The sequence below is a fragment of the Octopus bimaculoides genome, chromosome Z (assembly GCF_046866305.1).
Source record: "Octopus bimaculoides isolate indiv1 chromosome Z, ASM4686630v1, whole genome shotgun sequence".
In the NCBI taxonomy this organism is placed as follows: domain Eukaryota; kingdom Metazoa; phylum Mollusca; class Cephalopoda; order Octopoda; family Octopodidae; genus Octopus; species Octopus bimaculoides.
In genome coordinates this window covers 21,395,026-21,415,817 of record NC_142944.1, presented here as the reverse complement: position 1 = coordinate 21,415,817, position 20,792 = coordinate 21,395,026, and the positions used below count along the sequence as shown (strand labels likewise).

The 20,792-nt window shown below is 37.9% G+C and overlaps 1 protein-coding gene across 1 annotated transcript in view; it reads right to left on the bottom strand.

The window, feature by feature from the left end:
* Window positions 1-20,792, bottom strand: part of LOC106874919 (spastin) — an 88,186-nt gene that overhangs the window by 24,052 nt on the left and 43,342 nt on the right. The window contains exons 6-11 of the mRNA XM_089364967.1: window positions 20,581-20,645; window positions 18,165-18,239; window positions 9,987-10,058; window positions 8,962-9,037; window positions 4,787-4,878; window positions 1,272-1,351 (exon numbers count right to left, since the gene is read on the bottom strand). Coding sequence (XP_089221093.1) covers window positions 1,272-1,351; window positions 4,787-4,878; window positions 8,962-9,037; window positions 9,987-10,058; window positions 18,165-18,239; window positions 20,581-20,645 — 460 coding nt within the window. The remainder of the gene's footprint in view (window positions 1-1,271; window positions 1,352-4,786; window positions 4,879-8,961; window positions 9,038-9,986; window positions 10,059-18,164; window positions 18,240-20,580; window positions 20,646-20,792) is intronic.

The window sequence follows — 20,792 nt, the reverse complement described above, 5'->3', positions numbered from 1 at the left end:
CATGTACGTGGCTGAGTATTCTCCAGCCACGGTTACCTTCTTAGGTAGAAACAGTGTGACACAGCGTGCAATGAGGCTGTACCTTTTTTTGAATTACATATACGATCTACCAGACAGACATCTCTGCAGTTTCCACATACCCCACAAGATTTCACTTACAAGGTATGGTTCAACTCGAGACTACAGGAAAAAAATTGCTCTTTCTATAACCTCGACGGTGCCACCCAATGGAATCAAACATGTGACTTCGTGTTTGGGAAGTGGTCATACAGTTAAAATCATTATGATAAACAAATAACAGGTCAAAGTTTTGAGTGAGTGAGAGAAAGAGAGTGTGTGTGTGTGTGATAGTGTGCGTGTAATTTTTATCTTTTACTTGTTTCAGTTATTAGACAACGTCTTGAAGAATTTTTACTCAAATGAATCGACCCCATGACTTAAGCCTGGTAGTTGTTCTATCTGTCTCTATTGCCGAACCGCTAATTTACGGGGACGTAAACATACCAACACCAGTTGTCGAGGTTTGATTAGGGGTGGGCAAACACAGACACACATATATGCGTTTGAGAAGTTGCCAAAAATTCCTTTATATTACAAAGTGCTATCTTATGCACCTCGTTCGTGATTCTCTTGACATAATTTATTTTATTTTTCAATCGAACTACATTCACTCTGAAATATTTGTTCTATATATGATCTCCAATGTGAGTGTGTGTGTGTATATATATATATATATATATATATATATATATATACACACACACGATGGGCTTCTTTCAGTTTGTCTTCCAAATCCACTCACAAGGCTTTGGTTGGCCTGAGGCTACAACAGAAGGCACTTACCCAAGGTGCCATGCAGTGGGACTGAACCCAGAACCATGTGGTTGGAAAGCAAGCTTCTTACCACACAGCTATGCCTGCACCTACATACTATTTCAGGGGTCAGGGAACATTTTTAACCAATTATGCCAAAATATATTTATTTACGCCAACATTACCTTCTTGATTTGAATGGAAGAAAATCATAGATTCTTTGAATTCAAAAGGATTATTGAAGGAACACGTTTTTTATATAATTTTACTTATGTCTAAGTCCTCATTACCCACAAGAATTTCATTTTTACCCAGCTTGGGGTAATTTACCCTGGTTCGCCGACACCTGTTCTATTTGAAAGTCTTGTATTTTGCTGTAAGACAGTGTAAAATTTAAATTTAAAATATCACTACAACAACAACAAAAGAAAGAGATAGGAAAAATGGTTAACAGATACCGTAAAACAGCATCATCTAATTCATGGGGACGATTTGTGGCTCCCATTATTAAAATCCTGTCCTCTGAACTTCCTGATAACTATGAGATGAAATAAAATACATTAAATTTCAAAAGATATTAAAAGGCAAAAATATAATTAATTTTATGCAAAACAATGACATTGAAAAAATGTTTAACTTGCTCTGATCTCATTAAATACTTTTTTGTCTTTTACAAGTTTCAGTCATCAGACTATGGCCATGCTGGAGCAGTGCCTCGAAGAATTTTTAGTCAAATGTATTGACCCCAGTACTTCATTTTTTTGTTAAACTTGGTATTTATTCTATTGGTCACTTTGCCAAACCGCTAAGTTACAGGGATGTAAATACACCTGTTGTCAAGTTTTTTTTTTGGGGGGGGGGGTAGAGCAAAGAGATGCAAAGACATGCAGACACATTATATATATGTATATATATATATATATATATATATATATATATATATATGTGTGTGTGTGTGTGTGTATATGATGGGCTTTTTTCAGCATCCAGCTACCAAATCTACTTAGAAGGGTTTGGTTGGCTGAAGCTATAGTAGAAAAATACACTTGCCCAAGGTGCCACACAATGGGACTGAACCTGGAGTCATGTGGTTGTGAAGCAAGCTGCTTACCACAACCATACCTGCAGCTATAAAATATGTAAGATTTTACATATTTTTGAAGGTAACTGAGAAAAACTATGTGGGATGTTATTTTTCTATTTAATTTCTCCAATATATATATATATATATATATATGAATTTTGCAGGCGTGAAGTGGATTCGATCCACTATACCCAAATTTGAATTAATACTGCGTCAGAACTTTTCCCGCGGTGGAACAACGGTTTTGATCTGACAGCAGTTAGATATGTCCCAGACGCCTTTAGCTAGGCCGAAGCGGTGTCTCCACCACTTGACCCTTTCTGACCTCTTCTACTCCATCAAATCTAGAATAGAATCCTTTGTTCTCACTATCCTTCTTGATAGCTATAAAAACTGGAGACCACAAGCAAAGTTCCTCTTTAGTCACCCGTCGGTGACGCCTCAACAGGCTAGTCACCAGCCGGTGATGCCTCAACAGGCTAGTCACCAGCCGGTGACGCCTCAACAGGCTAGTCACCAGCCGGTGACGCCTCAACAGGCTAGTCACCAGCCGGTGACGCCTCAACAGGCTAGTCACCAGCCGGTGACGACTCAAGGAGAACGAAGTCTGGCTGACCAACTACAACCTTGGCCAGAGGGAGAAAGAAGTTTACTGTCAGCCACTGTGAGACAATGTCGCACACCTTATAACTAATACGAGCTCGCATCCTTTTCTCTATAACACTAGCATCTCTCTCTATATATAAATACTACTATAAGAAAGTGTACATACAGATACAGGCCGAAATTCTTTACCTTGTATGCTTTACATACAAACTGTTATACTATTACACTGGCCTACTCGTCGTGGTATGGCAACTATGCAAGTAACAGTAAATAAATATTTCTATAAAAATGTCGATCATCTTCATCGTTCATCTTATAACCAGTACAATTGGTAAATAATACATATCGTTACAATGGGTGACACATCGACTACACAACACAAAAACATTAACCGTTACATATATATATCACTGCATTGACCAAGCCATCAGATGGTGTTATACACCACAAGTCACTATGTGTTGCATCACAGTGTTGTAGCTTTCAAATGGTGTCATCCTGCTGGCCAGATGGACAGGCCAACATTTCTCCCTGAGCAGAATGTCAGTCTGTTGCAAAGAAACCCATTTGCAGCTGGATGGTTGGGAGCAATGTGAAAGCTTGCTTGGTGAGGAAGAAGGTGAGTTTTGGACATCTTGCAGAATGAGAAATAAGACCTACGAAAGGGCAGAAGAATTGAGAGGAGTCAACAACCATTCAATGGAAGGAAATGTCTGAAATAAAACCCATTCAGTGAGGACTTGCAACCAGCTGGTACTTATTTATCACAGCATAGATGTTGGCATGACTGTGTAGTAAGATGTTTGCTTCCCATCCACATGGTTCCAAGTTAAGTCCCACTGCGTGGCACCTTGGGCAAGTGTCTTCTACTATAGCCCCAGGCTGACCAAAGACTTGTGAGTGGATTTGGAAGATGGAAACTGAAAGAAGCCTGTTGCATGTGTGTGTGTGTTTTTGTGTGCATGTGTCTTTGTCTACCACCGCCATCACTTGACAACCGGTGTTGGTTTATTTACATCCCCATAACTTAGTAGTTTGGCAAAACAGACCAATAGAATAAGTACCAGCAGGTTGCAAGTCTTCACTGAACGGGTTTTATTTCAGACATTTCCTTCCATTGAATGGTTGTTGACTCCTCTCAATTCTTCTGCCCTTTCGTAGGTCTTATTTCTCATTCTGCAAGATGTCCAAAACTCACCTAAGTACCAGGCTTAGGAAAAACAAGAAAAGTACTGGCATCGATTCATTTGACTGAAAATTTTTCAATGCAGTGCTCCAGCATGGCCACAATCTAATAACTGAAACAACTGAAAGGTAAACGATAAAAGTAAAAACAATAATGGCCTAAAGATCTTACAGTTTCATCTATCGACAACTGATAATAAAAGAAAAAATACAATATTTTCAAGTAATGGCCACATTTTTGTTATATCTTGCAAAAAGGACTCCAAATCAACCTTTGAGTTTTGTCTCCAAAGTATTGTGGGTCTGGATTCGGCCCAGAATGTTTTTAATTTACTCATGGAGTTGGCCTGATTCCAAAATGGTATATGTTGGGCTATGGCTTCTAGGAGTAAAGTTGAAAAAGTGTGACACACTGACACATTGACATTCGCATTTATATTAGATAAGTGTGTTTGTTTCTTTAGGTGGGTGGGTGTGTCTGTGTCCATGTGCGTGTGTATGTGCACATGTATAGATATATAGGCATTTGAGTGAAGGTGTGTGGCTTAGTGGCTAGAGTATTTGACTCATGACCTTATGATCATGAGTTCAATTCCCCAGCAGTGTGTCATATTCTTGAGCAAGACACTTTATTTCACATTGCTCCAGTCCACTCAGATGACAAAAATGAATAGTACCTGTAATTCAAAGGGCCAGCCTTATCACATTCTCCATCTCATAGAATCTCTCTGAGAACTACATTAAGGGTACATGTGTCTGGAGTGCTCAGCCACTTGTATGTTAATTTCACGAGCAGGCTGTTCCATTAAATGGATCAACTGATACCATTGTTGTAACTGACAGAGTGCCACAGATATGCATTTGTATGTGTGCATTCTACATATCAGCATTTATTTTAAACCCTTATAAGACAACTTGACCAGTCTATTAGCCCACCATTCCAGTGGTAGAATTAAAACAGAGCTAATGTTTCTAAGAATATATCTATACTTCTACTCCATTAGTATAGAAACAATAGTGAACTTCACCTCCAAGAGTTTAATTAACAACTTTGATTTCAAAATGTTAAATTGAAAAGTAACAATGAATGTTTCTTACCCCATCAAATTCTATCAGGAATTCTGTTTTTAAGCGACGACTAGCTTCATTCTCTCCTTCTCTCCTTTCACAAAGTAAGGAGTCGATTTCATCTACAAAGCAAAAATACATTATTGATGATGATAATATGTAACTTCAGCACATGGTCACACATTTATAGCAAAGAATATTGTCAGTGAATCAATCTTAATATGTTACTGAAACTTTCAAATATAGAACATTAAATAATAATAATAACAACGATAGTAATAATAATAATAATAATAATGCCCAGATGCAGTAGCTGGCAGTGGCTCTCATGGCTTCTGATCTTAATTGATTGGAAGTGTTATCATGTACATTGTTTTGTCTTGGTATAAAAGATGGGCTACCACAAATATTCTGCTCAATACCACAGATTTGCTTGTCAGTTGTTTGACCTTAACCAGTTGAGCATGTCCCTTGGTGGCTGACGATATGTGCATCTCTGATCATGAGCAGAAGTAGTAAGGGAACATCATAGCCATGTGTTGAGAGGAATTCTTTGTGGTTTGAATAATTCACCTTTGGAAACATAGGTGTTTTGCTCATCATCCTTAAGCAATCCTTATTCAGGAACCTTTTGAATAGGATGGGCTACTTGACCCGAAGAAAATTCTAACTGGGCCCTGCTTTGCAAGGTCATGCACTGTTTACCTTGATATGAAATCACGATGTCGTGCACATATGGTTGTGATGCATGTGCCTGGTATACCCTTATCAGACGGGTAGTCGTGATGGGTATACTGGGCTTTGTATATTTGTACCCCAATGTCACTCTGATGGCATGCACTGCTCTCTCACTCAATAATAATAATCCTTTCTACTACAGGCACAAGGCTTGAGTTTTTTTTTTTTTTCGGTAGAGGTGAGGAGGGTTGAAGTTTAGTTGATTACATCAACCTCGATGCTCAACTGGTGTTTATTTCATTGACTCCAAAAGGATGAAAGGTAAAGCTGACTTTGGTGGAATTTAAATTCAGACCATAAAGCCTTAATGATGATGATGATGATGACGACGATTACTATTATATTAAATAACAATAAATAAATATCATTTCAGGCATGAGCTCAAGGCATGAAATTTGACAGAGAAAGTCAGTCAATAGCATCGCCCACAGTACTCAACTGGTACTTTATTTTATGAACCCTGAAAGGATGAAAGCAAAGTTGACCTTGGTGGGATTTGAACTCAGAACATAAAGACAAGAACAAATTACTGGAAGGCATTTTGTATTGTGCTCAATAGCAATGATTTATCTCTATAATACAGGAACAAGGCCAGAAATTTTAGACAAAGAAGCAGTCACTTAGACTGATCCCTACCCCAGTTATTATGTGGTAGTATATTTTATAAACGTTAAAGTTGACCCTAATGAACTTTCAAATTCAAAATGTAAAGATTTGTTACTAAATACCCCCATGGTGTTTCATCCATTATGCTAATGATTATACTACTAATAATAATAATCATCATCATCATCATCATCATCATTATCATCATCATTGCTTAACATCCACCTTCCATGCAGGCATGGGTGGAACAGTTTGACAGGAGCCAGCCAGGCAGAAGCCTGCACCAGACTTCTGCAACTGTTACGGCAGGATTTTTACAGCTGGTTGCCCTTCCTAGCACCATCCACACATCATCGTGGACTTAGTGCTTTTTACGTGGCACAAGCAAAGGCAAGGCTTTTACAGACAGATGCCCTTTCAAACGCCAACTAATACTGCAATGAAATAATACATTAATCTTGATTTCACCCCTTTACAAAGGGCCCAATTGAAAATAAAAAAAAAAAATTGTCAGCTTGAGATATGATAAGTCACCTCTCCTCACAGCTTCAGAATTTATTTTACATATTTTATTCACTACTTTCACTTTTATCATTTATTTGCTTTAGTCATTGGATGGTGGCCATGCTGAGGCACCACCTTGAAGGGCACAGTCAGGCAAACCGCACCCCCTCCCCACACATACACACTAGTACTTATTTTTTTTTAAAGTCTCGTACTTATTCTATTAGTCTCTTTTGCCAGACCACTAACTAATGGGAATGTAAACAAACCCACACCAGCTGTGAAGCAGTGGTAGGAAGCAAAGACAAATGTAGACGTGTGTGTGTGTGTAAAGCTCATGGCTTCAGAGCTAAAGAAGCTGCACTCTTGGAAGAGCCCTGCTTCTCACATGGACAACTGTATGTTGGCTGCTCAAGAGTGGGCAGCAACAAAAAACTTATTTGTATATGCTCCACAAGGGAAAACAAGGAACATAGTTTACAATGAGGTGTTATAATCACAACAGCAAGAAAGTATGTACATGATCACCTTCTTTTACGAAACTTCATTGACTTTCATATATTTATATTGATATACATATATATACGTGTGTTTGGGTGCGTGTGTGTATATACATCTCTATATGTAAAGATGATGCGTAGTCTAGATGGCGTTTTTAGATTTCATTATTCTCTTTAACCCGGGCAACGCCGGGTATTTCTGCTAGTAGAATATAATTTCCAAATTTCATAAAGATCCGTTCAGTACTTTTGACGTAGTTTTGGATAAGAAAACAAATGACTAATGTGTGTGTTTGTGTGCATGTGTTTGTGTGCATGTGTTTGTGTGCATGTGTTTGTGTGTGATGGGTGTATATATGTATAGATATCTGTATGCATGTATATATATATGTATATATGTGTACATATTACATGTACATCTATATATATATATATATATATACATGTGTATACATATACATGTATGCATATAGATCTATATCTATATATATATATCTATGCATATACGTGTACATATACATGTATATGTATACATATACATCTCTTTCTCTCTTTCTCTCTCTCTGAAAGTATCTGTCATTACAGTATCGAAATGTGATTGTTTCATTTAGTAGAATAGTTTCATTTTTAAAGTGAAAGTATTTGACATGAGTGTTTTTGTTTCACTTTTGATACGTAATACTTAAATAGCGGAGGAGATATTATGTTGCCGTGGGCTCGAACTCTGCAAGAAGTGAAAAATTTTTTTGACTAAAACACAACTGGAACCCTAAGTAAGGCATCTGTAAAATTTGAATGAAATTGGTTGCGTAGTTCTCGAGTGTTAGGGATTCACACAGACAGACAAACAGACAGACAGACAGACAGACAGACACACATTCTCATTTTTATATATATAGATATCAGGCTTCTTTCAGCTTCCATCCATCAAATCCACTCACAAGACTTTGGTTGGCCTGAAACTATAGTAGAATTCTATTTACATCCCATAACAGTGATTAAGTAAAAGAAACGGATCTAGTTTAAAACGGGGGCACCAGTATTTTCTTAACGAAACACTAATGAAACTTGGGACACTGGTAGAATGTGTCATATAAAACATCTTTTACTCTTAGTCTTCTTAACAAAAAAAAGGAATTCGCAAGTTATTCCATGTTAAAGTTGTCGTATTTCTGTAATTTCAACCAATCACTGACGTCTATTCAACTGAATAGAGATACTGCTGGGCGGTCATAAAAATGTTATTCCCTGTGACATATTTCATCCGCTTTAATCGTAATTTATACGCATATATTGTTTATATAATAAATTACGCTGTGCGTATCTATGTGTGTAACAATTTTAGAGTTCGGATTCTAGAGTTAGGGTTAGTTTTAGGGTTAGGGGATTAATATGATATACACCGTTACAGCGCTAACTGTTTTCAACTGAATAGACGTCAGTGATTAGTAGAAATTATCGAAATAAGACAATTTTTTACCTGAAATAAATTCGAATACAAAAATTTTTTTCTGTTCTATAACACAAAATAGATAAGTATACGAAGTTTGAAAGTCTTTCGGTACCAAAAACACTACATAAAACATTAATGAAAACTGGTGCCCCTGTTTTAAACTAGATCCAAAGAAACTAATAGAATTAACAAAGAAAAAAATGTAATTACTGGTTTTCAATTTTTTCAAGGCATTGCTCCAGCGACAGAAGTATAAAACAAAACAAAAACACTTTTCTAGAGTTCTTGAAGAAATTATTTAATACCATTTTCAATCTTCTGTTTTCTTCATAAGTATTTATCTCAATGTATCTTCTCATTGGTTTATTAACAAGTATATAAAGATTCAAAAATTTACACATTACCCATAAAAATCACAGCAGGCTGTAGTTCCCTGGCGACAGCAAAGAGGGCGCGGACTAATTTTTCTCCTTCTCCAACCTGTTGAGAAAAAAATTGATTAACTAAAATATTATATACAATTAAAAATATCACTGTAAATTACAAATATAAAATATAAATTACATTTAAATATCACACACACACACATATATATTATATTATATTATATTACAATTGTTGCACTGACACTCAACTCTGGTTGCATGGTTTCTTATAGCAGAAACAGTTGTAAGCTAATGAACGTGATTATGTACCTCCTGTTCTATTATCGTTTATATAATGATTAATATTTTGTATCTTATTCAACAGAAGTTATAAAAGTAATTCGAAGGCAAAGAATTTCATGCATTGATACTTATTAAACTTTGATAAGTGCTGATGCACGAAACTTTCGGTCCTTAAGTCACTTGTGTAAACATTCTGCTGGTCAAATATTAAGTGGATTTTGACTTCTATTTCTGTTCTTATGACCAAATACCTCTCTCTTTCCCTCTCTTTAGTATCATCCAAATCTTTTGTGAGTTAACATGGGATCACTTGGTGACAATGTAACCTTCATTTGACTAAGGTATTTTAACATGGATTTTATTTGATCTATTCCCAAAATTTGGATTTTTATTCCCATACACAGCAACCCAGGCTGCTAACCATAAAGTAACTTATTTTCTGCTTATCAAATTTAGATATAGGAAACATTTACAACCTATTGTTCCTGAAAGTTATTTTTTATATCCTCTACGGATTGTTTGAAGCTCACCAACTTCCTACACCTTGGATTTTATTTTTACACACACACACACACACAAACACACATGTATTATTGCATTTGATTTATCTATAACTAATTTAGCCCTCTCCTTTGACACATGAACTCTGAAAATGCTTTTGTGTGTGTCTGTGTCTGTGCATGGTCAATAATTTACTTTCATCCAACAAAACCCTAATCTTTTGTAGTGTGGAGGGTAAATGGAAATGATACAATACTCACATATTTGGAAGTTAAACTGGCAGCACTAATATTGAAGAATGTAGCATTTGATTCATTTGCTACGGCTTTGGCCTGGAATGGAAACAAGATAAATAAATGGACATTTTCCAAAAATTTTACCAGAAGAAAACATACTTGACAATAGAATATAAAAAGAAAATATAATATATAAATATTAAAAAGTATGTAGACAGATCCTCTGCCAATTTCAGCTGTGGCTATACTAATAGTTGAATCAGTTGAAGTAACAGTTCATTGTATTAAAGTGTTAGTGGCTAAGTATTCCATAGTCATTTGTTACTTAAATGTAATTCTAAAATAGAATTGGAAGACTCATCAAGCTAAGTGAAATCGTAGTCATGGCCTTTACCAGTGTCATGTGAATGGCACCTGTGAAATCGTAACTGTCGCCATTGCTGGTAACATGATCTTCAAATCTTGGGCCTCATGGAGGCCAAAGTAACTGAGACCTTTGGTAATATGCTGCACTTGAGAAAACTCATCAAGCCAAGTAAAAAAGTAGTCACAGCTGTTACCAGTGATATGTAAATAGCACCCATGAAACCATAGTCATGGCTATTGCTGGTGTCATGTAAATGGCACATAAAAAGCACCCATTATACTCTTGGAGTGGTTGGTGTTAGTAAGGGCATCCAGCCGTAGAAACCATGGCAAGTCAGACTGGAACCTGGTGCAGCTCTCCAGCTTGCTAGCTCTAGCACTCAGCATACACTATAAAGTGGTTGGCACTAGGAAGGGCATCCAGCTGTAGAAACCTGGTGCAGCCCTCCAGCTTAACAGTTTCAGTCAAACCATCTAACCCATGCCAGCATGGAAAGCAGACGTTAAATAGTAATGATGAATTAGGCACAGGCTTGGTTGTGCAGTTGAGAAACTTGCTTCTCTACCACATGGTTCCAAGTTCAGTCCCACTGCAAGGCACTTTGGAAAAATGTCTCCAACTGTAGTTCTGGGCTTTGTGAGTCAATTTAGTAGATGGAAACTGAAAAAAAACCTGTTGTGTGTGTGCATGCATGTTTGTGTCTTCTTGTCTTAACATAACATGATAATTGTAAAGAAGTACCAGTGTTGTGAAAGCAGTATCATTCATTTCCAATATTCTGCAATAAATATGTCTGGCCGTGGGGAGATATTTTACCTTGCTTGGAAACAGGTGAGGGTTGGCAACAGAAAAGGCATCTAGCTGTAGAAGATTTGCCTCAATAAATTCTGTCCAACCCATGCAAGCATGGAAAAGTGAACATCAAAATGATTATGATGAGTCAGTGTGATACAATGATGTCACAAGGCTGTACCTTTTCAATTACCAATACACCACTCTAACTTCCATACATTTTCTGTCAACCAATTCTCACCAATACTTACACTGACCCATGGCTAACAGAGGGAAGGACACTTATTCAATGTGCCACACAGTATTAATGAACAAAGACCTCATAATTGCAACAATAACTTTGTAACCATTCCACTCATCTCAACTGCTGGGACCTCATTTTACTTAAGAACTTTATAATACCATGTCACAAATAATACATAACTGCTACAATAGTAGATTATTATAATCCAGTATATTAGTTTTTTGTATTTAATTTTTATCATTATCATTTAACGTCTATGTTCCATACTGGCATGGGTTTGACAGGATCCGATGGGTTCAAGGACAGTTTCGTACTCCACTGTCTGCTTTGGCATGATTTCTACAACTGCTTACCTTTCCTGAAACCAACAACTTTACAGTGTTGACAAGGTACCTTTCTCCCGGTATCGACACTTAAGGTTGTCATGCTGCTTGCAAGACTACAAAATCCGAAGGAGAAGGATTAGCTTTATGCTAAGGGATCAAGTTCTTGTAGAGCTGCATGGCTACTCACATTCAGATGAGGAGAAAATGATCAGCATTGGTATATAATAAATCATCTAAAAAATTATAATGCTTTATTACATTATTATTTTCTTATTAAAAGTGTGTGGAGAAAATCTTTGTAGCCAAACAGTACCATGTATTACACATGGTACTGTATACATACATCTAATTTTAATATTGATTTGTTTGTTCAGAGTTTTACTCGTTTTGGTGGGAAAATGCATCATCATTTTTAAAGTTTTAGTTAAAATATCAGAGTTGTCTCCCTTGTCTCTCAGTCTTCCAGATCAACCCATTCTCAAGCTTTTAGCTAGGGATTCTTTAGGAACTCTTATCGGTTTCCTGACGCCTATCCCTCCGACCAACACCACTCCGTTGAAAAATTAGTAAATTTCTTCGGTGGACATTGGAATTAGACACTGAGGGAAAATGGCTGTAACTTTTTTATTTTTTAATTTTGGCGATTTTCGTTTTCGATAATGTGTTCTATATGTCACGGTCATGCGATTCCCCTAAAAAAATTTTTGGACCCCCCTCCCCCCTCCCTTGATATGCTAGAAATAACAGCTAAACGCGGACAATCCAAATCTTGCATTGGTCCAGATGGACTATATGTAATCTGAACCCCCCCCCCCCCTTATTTATTTTTTTTACGGAATCCCACGTTTTAGGCTATGGACATTCCGATTCTGAAAAAAAATTGTTTGAAACATTTCAATTCCACCCCCTCCCCTCACCAAGCAGGCTATTTACATGCTAGAAATAACAGCCAAATCTGGTTAGGGTTAGGGTTAGGGTCAGGGTTAGGGTTAGGTTTACCCTAACCCTAACTCAAAACCTAACCCTAACCCCGTTTGCCAAAGCGCATTTTTTCTTTCATATTTATTTACATATAGTCCATTTGGACCAATGCAAGATTTGGATTGTCCGCATTTAGCTGTTATTTCTAGCATATCAAGTTTCGTAGTGGGGACTCCACATATGATCCTTTTTCTGTTTCAATATAAATGTAAGCCGTTCATTTTCACATCTAAGTTGCGAGGCTATTCGTACGACCTGGACATGTAGAACACAATGTCAAAAATGAAAATCATCAAACACCCCCCCCCCGTGTGTGTGTGTGCGGGGGGAGGGGGATTTGGGGTCCAAAATTTTTTTTAGGGGGAATCGCATGACCGTGACATATAGAACACATTATCGAAAGCGAAAGTCGTCAAAATTAAAAAATAAAAAAGTTGCAGCCATTTTCCCTCAGTGTCTAATTCCAATGTCCACCATTTCTTCTATTGGTTTTCCCCAATAGAACCTAAACAGATAAACAGTTTATCGCTTCATCATAATGTGCAAGAAAGCGAGGCTCTCACATTTTTAAATAAATTAACATTTCTCGGTTTACTACTTCGAATATGTTGATACACATGTTATTGTTGAATACTTTAGAATAGATCTGAAATAAAAATCATCATCTTGCTGCTGTCGCCACCGCCCTTTTAACGTTCACTTTTCCATACTTGCACGAGTCTGATGGAATTCGTTGGAACAGCTTTTCAACGGCCGGATACCCTTCCATTTACAAATGCTCACCTATGATATTTTCCCCGTGACAACCAGACACGTTTTCATGGAAACGAAAAACATTGCCGTACGACAATGACATTCGTTTACAACTATCGCACAATGTCAAGGCAAGGAGACTGTAACACACACACACACACACACACACACACACACACACATGCTTGTCTGGTCGCCGCTAGATGGAAGTTGTTCGCTCCCTTGTTTGCAATATATTGGACACATTGTGTCATTAACCATCTGCAGGAGGTATCTACCGGAGGTTATTCCAACAAATCCACATCGATATAGTTGGACCCTTAACTTCATGTGAAGATAACATTTATTTGTTGACATGTATAGATCGTTTCTCGAGATGGCCAGAAGCTTATCCCATCAAAGATATTTCTGCAAAAACTATAGTAAAAACCTGAATGTGTGTGTCTGTATAACTTAAAATCTCTCAATACAGCGAAACTCAAATGTAAATCTCCCAACATAAAACCATGTTATCGCACCTGAGGTGTCCTCTATGCACTGTGTGTTGCACCTGGTGTTATTGCATCGTTTCACGCCCACAAGGGAGCAGTGCATCTTGAAGATAAAACAAATGTTGTGGTAATATAAAAAAATGTTGTTGGTACATTCCGTCTTCTCTATTTATCTTTAATATATACCCAACATCCATCCTGGAATCCCTGAAATTGTTACAATGATATTTGCTAAGCATCGCTCATGATGCCTGGTAGCCATAAGTGGTGAACGGGCTCCGCGGACACACGACCTGGGACTTACTCTGAAATAAAGGTTTCGATACTGTATTTTCTTTACCTTAATTCTTAAATCTCATACATACCGGTGACTGGTAATAAAGTCACAATTTATGGGATCCGGACAAAACCCACCTACACCACCCACCCTCCCAGACAAAATCCCTGACTTTTTTTCCTGGATTTACACACATGACGGGTTTCTTTCACTTTCTGTCTAAAAGTCCAACCACAAGGCTTTGGTCGGCTCAGAGTTATAGTTACTTCACTATATTTCACTCTAGGCTACTTGTCTAATGTAACAGAAATAACTGGATCGATCCACACACACACACAATTGTAAATAGACGAGACGCGAACTTTAAAGTTACATTTCAAATTTTAAAATAGCGTCAGTAAGAATTGAAACGCCTGAAACAGTTCCTATGCCAGTTTCGATTACTTTTTCTGATGAGTTGTAGTGCAATTGAGCACTGTAACAACAATAAATTTAACATTATCATTTTTATATCTCTTTTTTTTTTCAACCAGAAGGAGCCTAATGTACCTGCAAGAAACAACAGCTAAATATCACTCAAACCAAACTGTCTTAAAACAAAAGACTGATACCAATGGATATAATGTAGTACTACATGAATACTGTGTGAAAATAAGACGAGGTGGTCATGGCTTTTGTCAGCTAGTGGGACTAAAATGGGCTAAAACAAGATAGAAATTTCAAACCGTTCATTGTTGTCAATGAAGTTACCTCCCCTGAAATATTTTACACCAGAGTCGTTACTGCTGATTTAAAAGAATATTTCATTTCAATGATAACGGAGTGGTAAAAGGTTTTCTCTCCAACCACAAGGTTCTGCGTTCTGGGTTCAATTCCACTGTATGCCACCTTCAGCGAGTGTCTTCCACTATGGCCTGAAGCTGATCGAAGCCTTGTGAGTGGATTTGGCAGACGGAAACTGAAAGAAACCCGTCGTGTGTATATATATATATATATATATTTATATATTGGCGTTTTCAAACTTCTTTTTTATAAATATATATATATATATATATGTGTGTGTGTGTGTGTGCGCGCGCTTTGTGTCTGTGTTTTCCCTCACCCCCACCACTTGAAACTGATGGTGTGTTTACAGCCTCGTAACTTAGCGCTTCGGCAAGAGAGACAGACAGAATAAATACCAGACTTCAAATAGAAATTAGTATTGTTGTCGATTCGTTTGACCAAGATTCTTCAAGGCGGTGCCCCAGCATGGCCGCGGTTTAATGAGTGAAGCAAGTAAAAGATACAAGAACTACATAAAGGTTCCTGCACCTCACTTTACAAAATCTTTTATGAAAAACCACAATCGTTGCCACCATCATCACCACTGCAACCAACACTAACACCACAACCACCATCACCATCATCTTAAAGCAGTGTATTACAAATCTTGCTTTATGGATGCTAGCAGAATTTTCTTTTTCATTTTTCTTTCTACATTTCCTTTCTTTTATTTCTTTATTTCAAATTTTACATTATTTTTTTTTATTTCAGGAATCAAAAATTGATTTTTTCCCCCTTCAGATATTATAATAAAATTATTTTGCATCCAAATTTCTCTTGCCAATGGCAAAGCATCAATTTATATTAAACTGCATCAATTGATTCTGCAAGGCAGTATCAAACCCAAGAGAAAATGAAGCCAATTACAGAACATTTATTTGACCCGCTAGAAACAGCAAGAAAACCTTCTTCAATTTACAGCCATCTTAAAAAGAAAAATCATATAGTCCAGCATAATACACTATCATTATCATCATCATCATCTAATGTCCATTTTCCATGCTGGTATAGGCTGGATGGTTTGACTGAAAACTGGTAAGCTGGGGGAGTTGCACCAGGTTCCAATCTGGTTTGACATGGTGTCTAAAGCTGGATGACCTTCCTAATGCCAACCACTCCAAGAGTATAATGGGTGCTTTTTTACATGCCATTTGCATGGTTGCCAGTTATGAAACACTGACATTGGCTGCGATTACGATTTCACTTGACTTGACAGGTCTTCTCAACCACAAGAAAATAAGATGGCCATAACTGGAACGTCTTTGATCATAGGCCAGTCTAGCACAGTGGTTCTTAACCAGTGTCCAAGATTTTGTTGCCAAAGTTTATGTGCAATAAATTGGTTATACTTCTACAATGCACAAAATACTTAAAAACAATTGTTTTTATAGAATTCCTAATAATAATTAATTATAAAATATATAGTGGTATTCTTTTAAAACTTCAAATGGTTATGGGAGTCCAGTAGAGTAGAATAGGAATCAAAGGGGTTCACAGACAGAAAATGGTTGGACACTGGTTCTGAGTTCAAATCCTAATGGGGTCAAATTTGCCTTTCATCCTTCTTAGGACATTATCATCACCATCATTTACCATTCATGTTCCATGCTGGCATGGGTTGAACAGTTCAACAGGATCTGATATGTCTAAGGACTGCATTGAGTTCCAATGTCTGCTTTGGTATGGTTTCTACATCATCCAAATTGACCTGCAGCTAAACAATAAAACCAGTACCAAACCCCCAAGATTCCATCGAGATAACTTCAGAAACCAAAGTGTCTTGGCAGAAATATCAAACAAACTTAATCTTCCTTCACAAATGTAACAAATCTCATCATCATCATCATCATCATCGTTTAACGTCCGCTTTCCATGCTAGCATGGGTTGGACGATTTGACTGAGGACTGGTGAACCAGATGGCAACACCAGGCTCCAATCTAATTTGGCAGAGTTTCTACAGCTGGATGCCCTTCCTAACGCCAACCACTCAGAGAGTGTAGTGGGTGCTTTTACGTGTCACCCGCACGAGAACGGCCACGCTCGAAATGGTGTCTTTTATGTGCCACCCGCACAAGCCAGTCCAGGGGCACTGGCAATGATCTCACTCGAAAATCCTACGGGAGCCAGTCAGGCGGTACTGGCAACGGCCACGCTCAAAATGGTGCATCTCATGTGCCACCCGCACAAGAGCCAGTCCAGGGGCACTGGCAACGATCTTACTTGGCTTGCCGGGTCTTCTCACGTACAGCACATTTCCAAAGGTCTCGGTCAGTAGTCATCGCCTCGGTGAGGCCCAATGTACGAAGGACTTGCCTCACCACCTCAGCCCAGGTCTTCCTGGGCCTACCTCTTCCACGGGTTCCCTCAACTGTTAGGGTGTGGCACTTTTTCACGCAGCTATTCTCACCACATGTCTATACCAGCGCAATCGTCTCTCTTGCACACCACAACTGATGCTTCTAATGTTCAGCTTTTCTCTCAAGATACTTACACTCTGACGGGTTCTTTTGTTTCAGTCATTCGACTGTGGCCATGCTGGAGCACCACTTTAAAAGTGTTTTAGTCAAAGAAATTGATCCCAGGACTTATTCTTTGCACTATTAAGATTGCCATGCAATTCACAAGGTTATGAAAGCTGGTGAGGAAATAGGGATTCAGTTCCATTCCTCAGGAATGAGAGGTGTGTGGGAAGGGTCTTGTAGAAGGATCAGCATGGCTACTCTCATCTAGAGGGAGTATGTTGGAGATGTTGATTAAGAAAAAAGCACCACCAAAGGTAAGGCAATAGGAGTGGAGGAACTATAAGAACACCAAACCAGATTCCTTGTAGTGATTATTCCAGTTCTTTGCCTTCTGAGTTCAAATATTATAATGGTCTTCTTGGTTCACAAACTAATTATATGGTCCACCATCACCAACACCACTACCACCACCACCACCTGGCATTTTGGGTGTCTTCAGTGAACCTGCTTTCTCTTTCTTCTTCCTCCCCACTCTCTCTCTCCCTACCTCTCTCTTACTAGTTTTGTAAACCTTGTAAAGGGGTCATGAACATTGGCCTTCCTTTGTAACCCCCAACCAAAAAAATAACAAAAGCATTTACAACAGGAACAAAATCTGAAACTATATTAATATAAGAACATACCAGCATGGTTTTACCATTTCCTGGGGGGCCAAAGAGTAATAATCCTCTCGCAGGTGCCCTCAATCCAGTAAAAAGCTGAAACAATAGAAATTAAAGCAAATTAACAATAACAAAAAAAAAAATGAGACAAAAATTAACAATTATAATTAATCAATAACTAGTCATTTCAAAATACGAGTGTTTTATTATATTGAAAATATTAATATTTTAAAAAGTCTGAATTTGAATGTTTGACTTCACAAAATTTGAGTTTATCTTTTACTTGTTTCTTTCATTAATCTGTGACCATGCTGGAGCAACACTTTGGAAGATTTAGACATACAAATCAACCCTAGTACTTTTTTTAAAAAAGTCTGGTACTTATTCTGTTAGAAAATGAATGCTCAACACCACATTGATAGATAATGGTACTCATCTCCATTTTGGAGATGCTTGAACAATTGTTAAGATCATTTCACATGAAACCATTCGTTACCTTGTTAGCCCACGAACAAAGCATGCATGCATACACACACACACACACACATACACGTAAAGGTAAGATCCAAGGATCGAGGTGTAGGAAGTTAGTAAGCTTTGAGCAGTCCATAGAAAATATAAAAAAACAACTTTCAGGAACAATAGTAGTTTATTGGCACAGAAGGTTGGCGCATTTCAATCAAATCCCCAACAAATTAACACAGGATCTCCTAACAATAATGTAAACTTCATATAATCAAGGTATCGTTAGCCTCAGTAGCTTGCAGTCTACCCCTCGTTTGGATAATTTACTACTTCTGAGGTTCTGCCAGCTGTGAAACAAATGTAGCTTGGATTTTATCAACTCCATTCCATAATTTTTGAATATATACATATATATATATATATATATATTCCTTTTCTTTTCTTTTTTTTGCTGTAGTTTCAGCTCATAGCTGCAGCCAGGCTGATACACCCCCATTTTGGTACACTGTTATTACTGAGAGCCTCCTCCAACATGTGGCACTTGGTGAAGAATGGAGTTTGATGTAGCTACCCTCATTTGCACCTCTTGCTGTGAGGTAGGTTCATCTGGAACTCTCGACAGGAAGAGGTCTAGCTTTGATTTAAAAACGCCTACATCTATTTTGTGCAGGTTCCTCAGGCCCTTTGGGAGAATATTAAAAAGCTGTAGGCCCCTGAAACTCAGGCTGTTGCAGTAACTGGTCCTGAAGCATGATGGCATTGTTGGGATATTTGACACTATGCAATGTCAACCCATCTGGTATTGGTGGAGCTTTCAATGCCAAAATTTGGCACAATTCCTTCCAGATGTATATTACTGCATATCTCTCCCGCCTTCTCTCCAGGAAGTAGAGTTTTAGATGTTTCAGCTGTTTATATATATATATCATCATTTAACGTCCACTCTCCATACTGGCATGGGTTAGACAGTTTAACTGGAGCTGATGAGCCAGGGAGCTGCACCAGGTTCCAGTCTGATTTGGCATGGTTTCTACACCTGGATGACCTTCCTAGTGCCAACCACTCTAGAAGTGTAATGGGTGTTTTTAAGTGTCACTGGCACAGGTGCCATTTACATGACACTGGCAGCAACCACAACTACAATCCACGGGTGGGTGTCATTTATATGCTACTGGCAACGACCACGACTACAATGCATGAGTGTCATTTACATGGCACAAGCAGCAACCATGACTACAATTCATATATATATAATATATATATATTGTGTGTGTGTGTGTGTGTCCACAAGCGTGCATGCATGTAATTATATGTTTCCAATGTTACATCACTAAAGAAATAATCAAACCCATAGTTACAAATTGTGACTTTCTTCTGAAATAAATGCAGAGCAGCCTACTATTCAGTGAACATCACTGTTACATTCTTTTCACAGGGCACCAGACACAAATATTAATAATTTCTATATAGCAGGCGTTGCTGTGTGGTAAGTAGCTTGCTTGCTAACCACATGGTTCTGGGTTCAGTCCCACTGTGTGGCACCTTGGACAAGTGTCTTCTACTATAGCCACAGGTTGAGAAAAACCTTCTGAGTGAATTTAGTAGACGGAAACTGAAAGCAGCCCATTGTATATATGTGTGTGTGTGTGTGTGTGTGTGTGTGTGTGTGTGTGTGTGTGTGAGTCTTTGTGTCTGTGTTTGTCTCCACTCCACTGCTTGACAACCGGTGCTGGTGTGTTGATGTCCCTTTAACTTAGCAGTTTGGCAAAACAGACCGATAGAATAAGTACCACCAGGCTTACAAAGAATAAGTCCTGGGGTCAGTTTGCTCGAATAAAAATCCTTCAAGGTGTTGCTCCAGCATGGCTGCAGTTAAATGACTGAAACAAGTAAAAGAATAAAAGAATCATATGTGTAAACGTAAAACTAATGACTAGTGGTCAGGATGAAGGTCAAGCAGCAAAATAATTACCTCAGGTCGCAGGGAAGGTAGAATAACAATTTCTTGCAGGGCTTGTTTAGCAATTTGTTGTCCAGCTAAAAACATTAAAAACAGAATTTGAAATTTTAAAAGTAATACTAAAAAAAATCACACAACAGTAAACTGTACGGATATACGAATTATTCATCATCATCATTTAATGTCCGCTTTCCATGCTAGCATGGGTTGGACGATTTGACTGG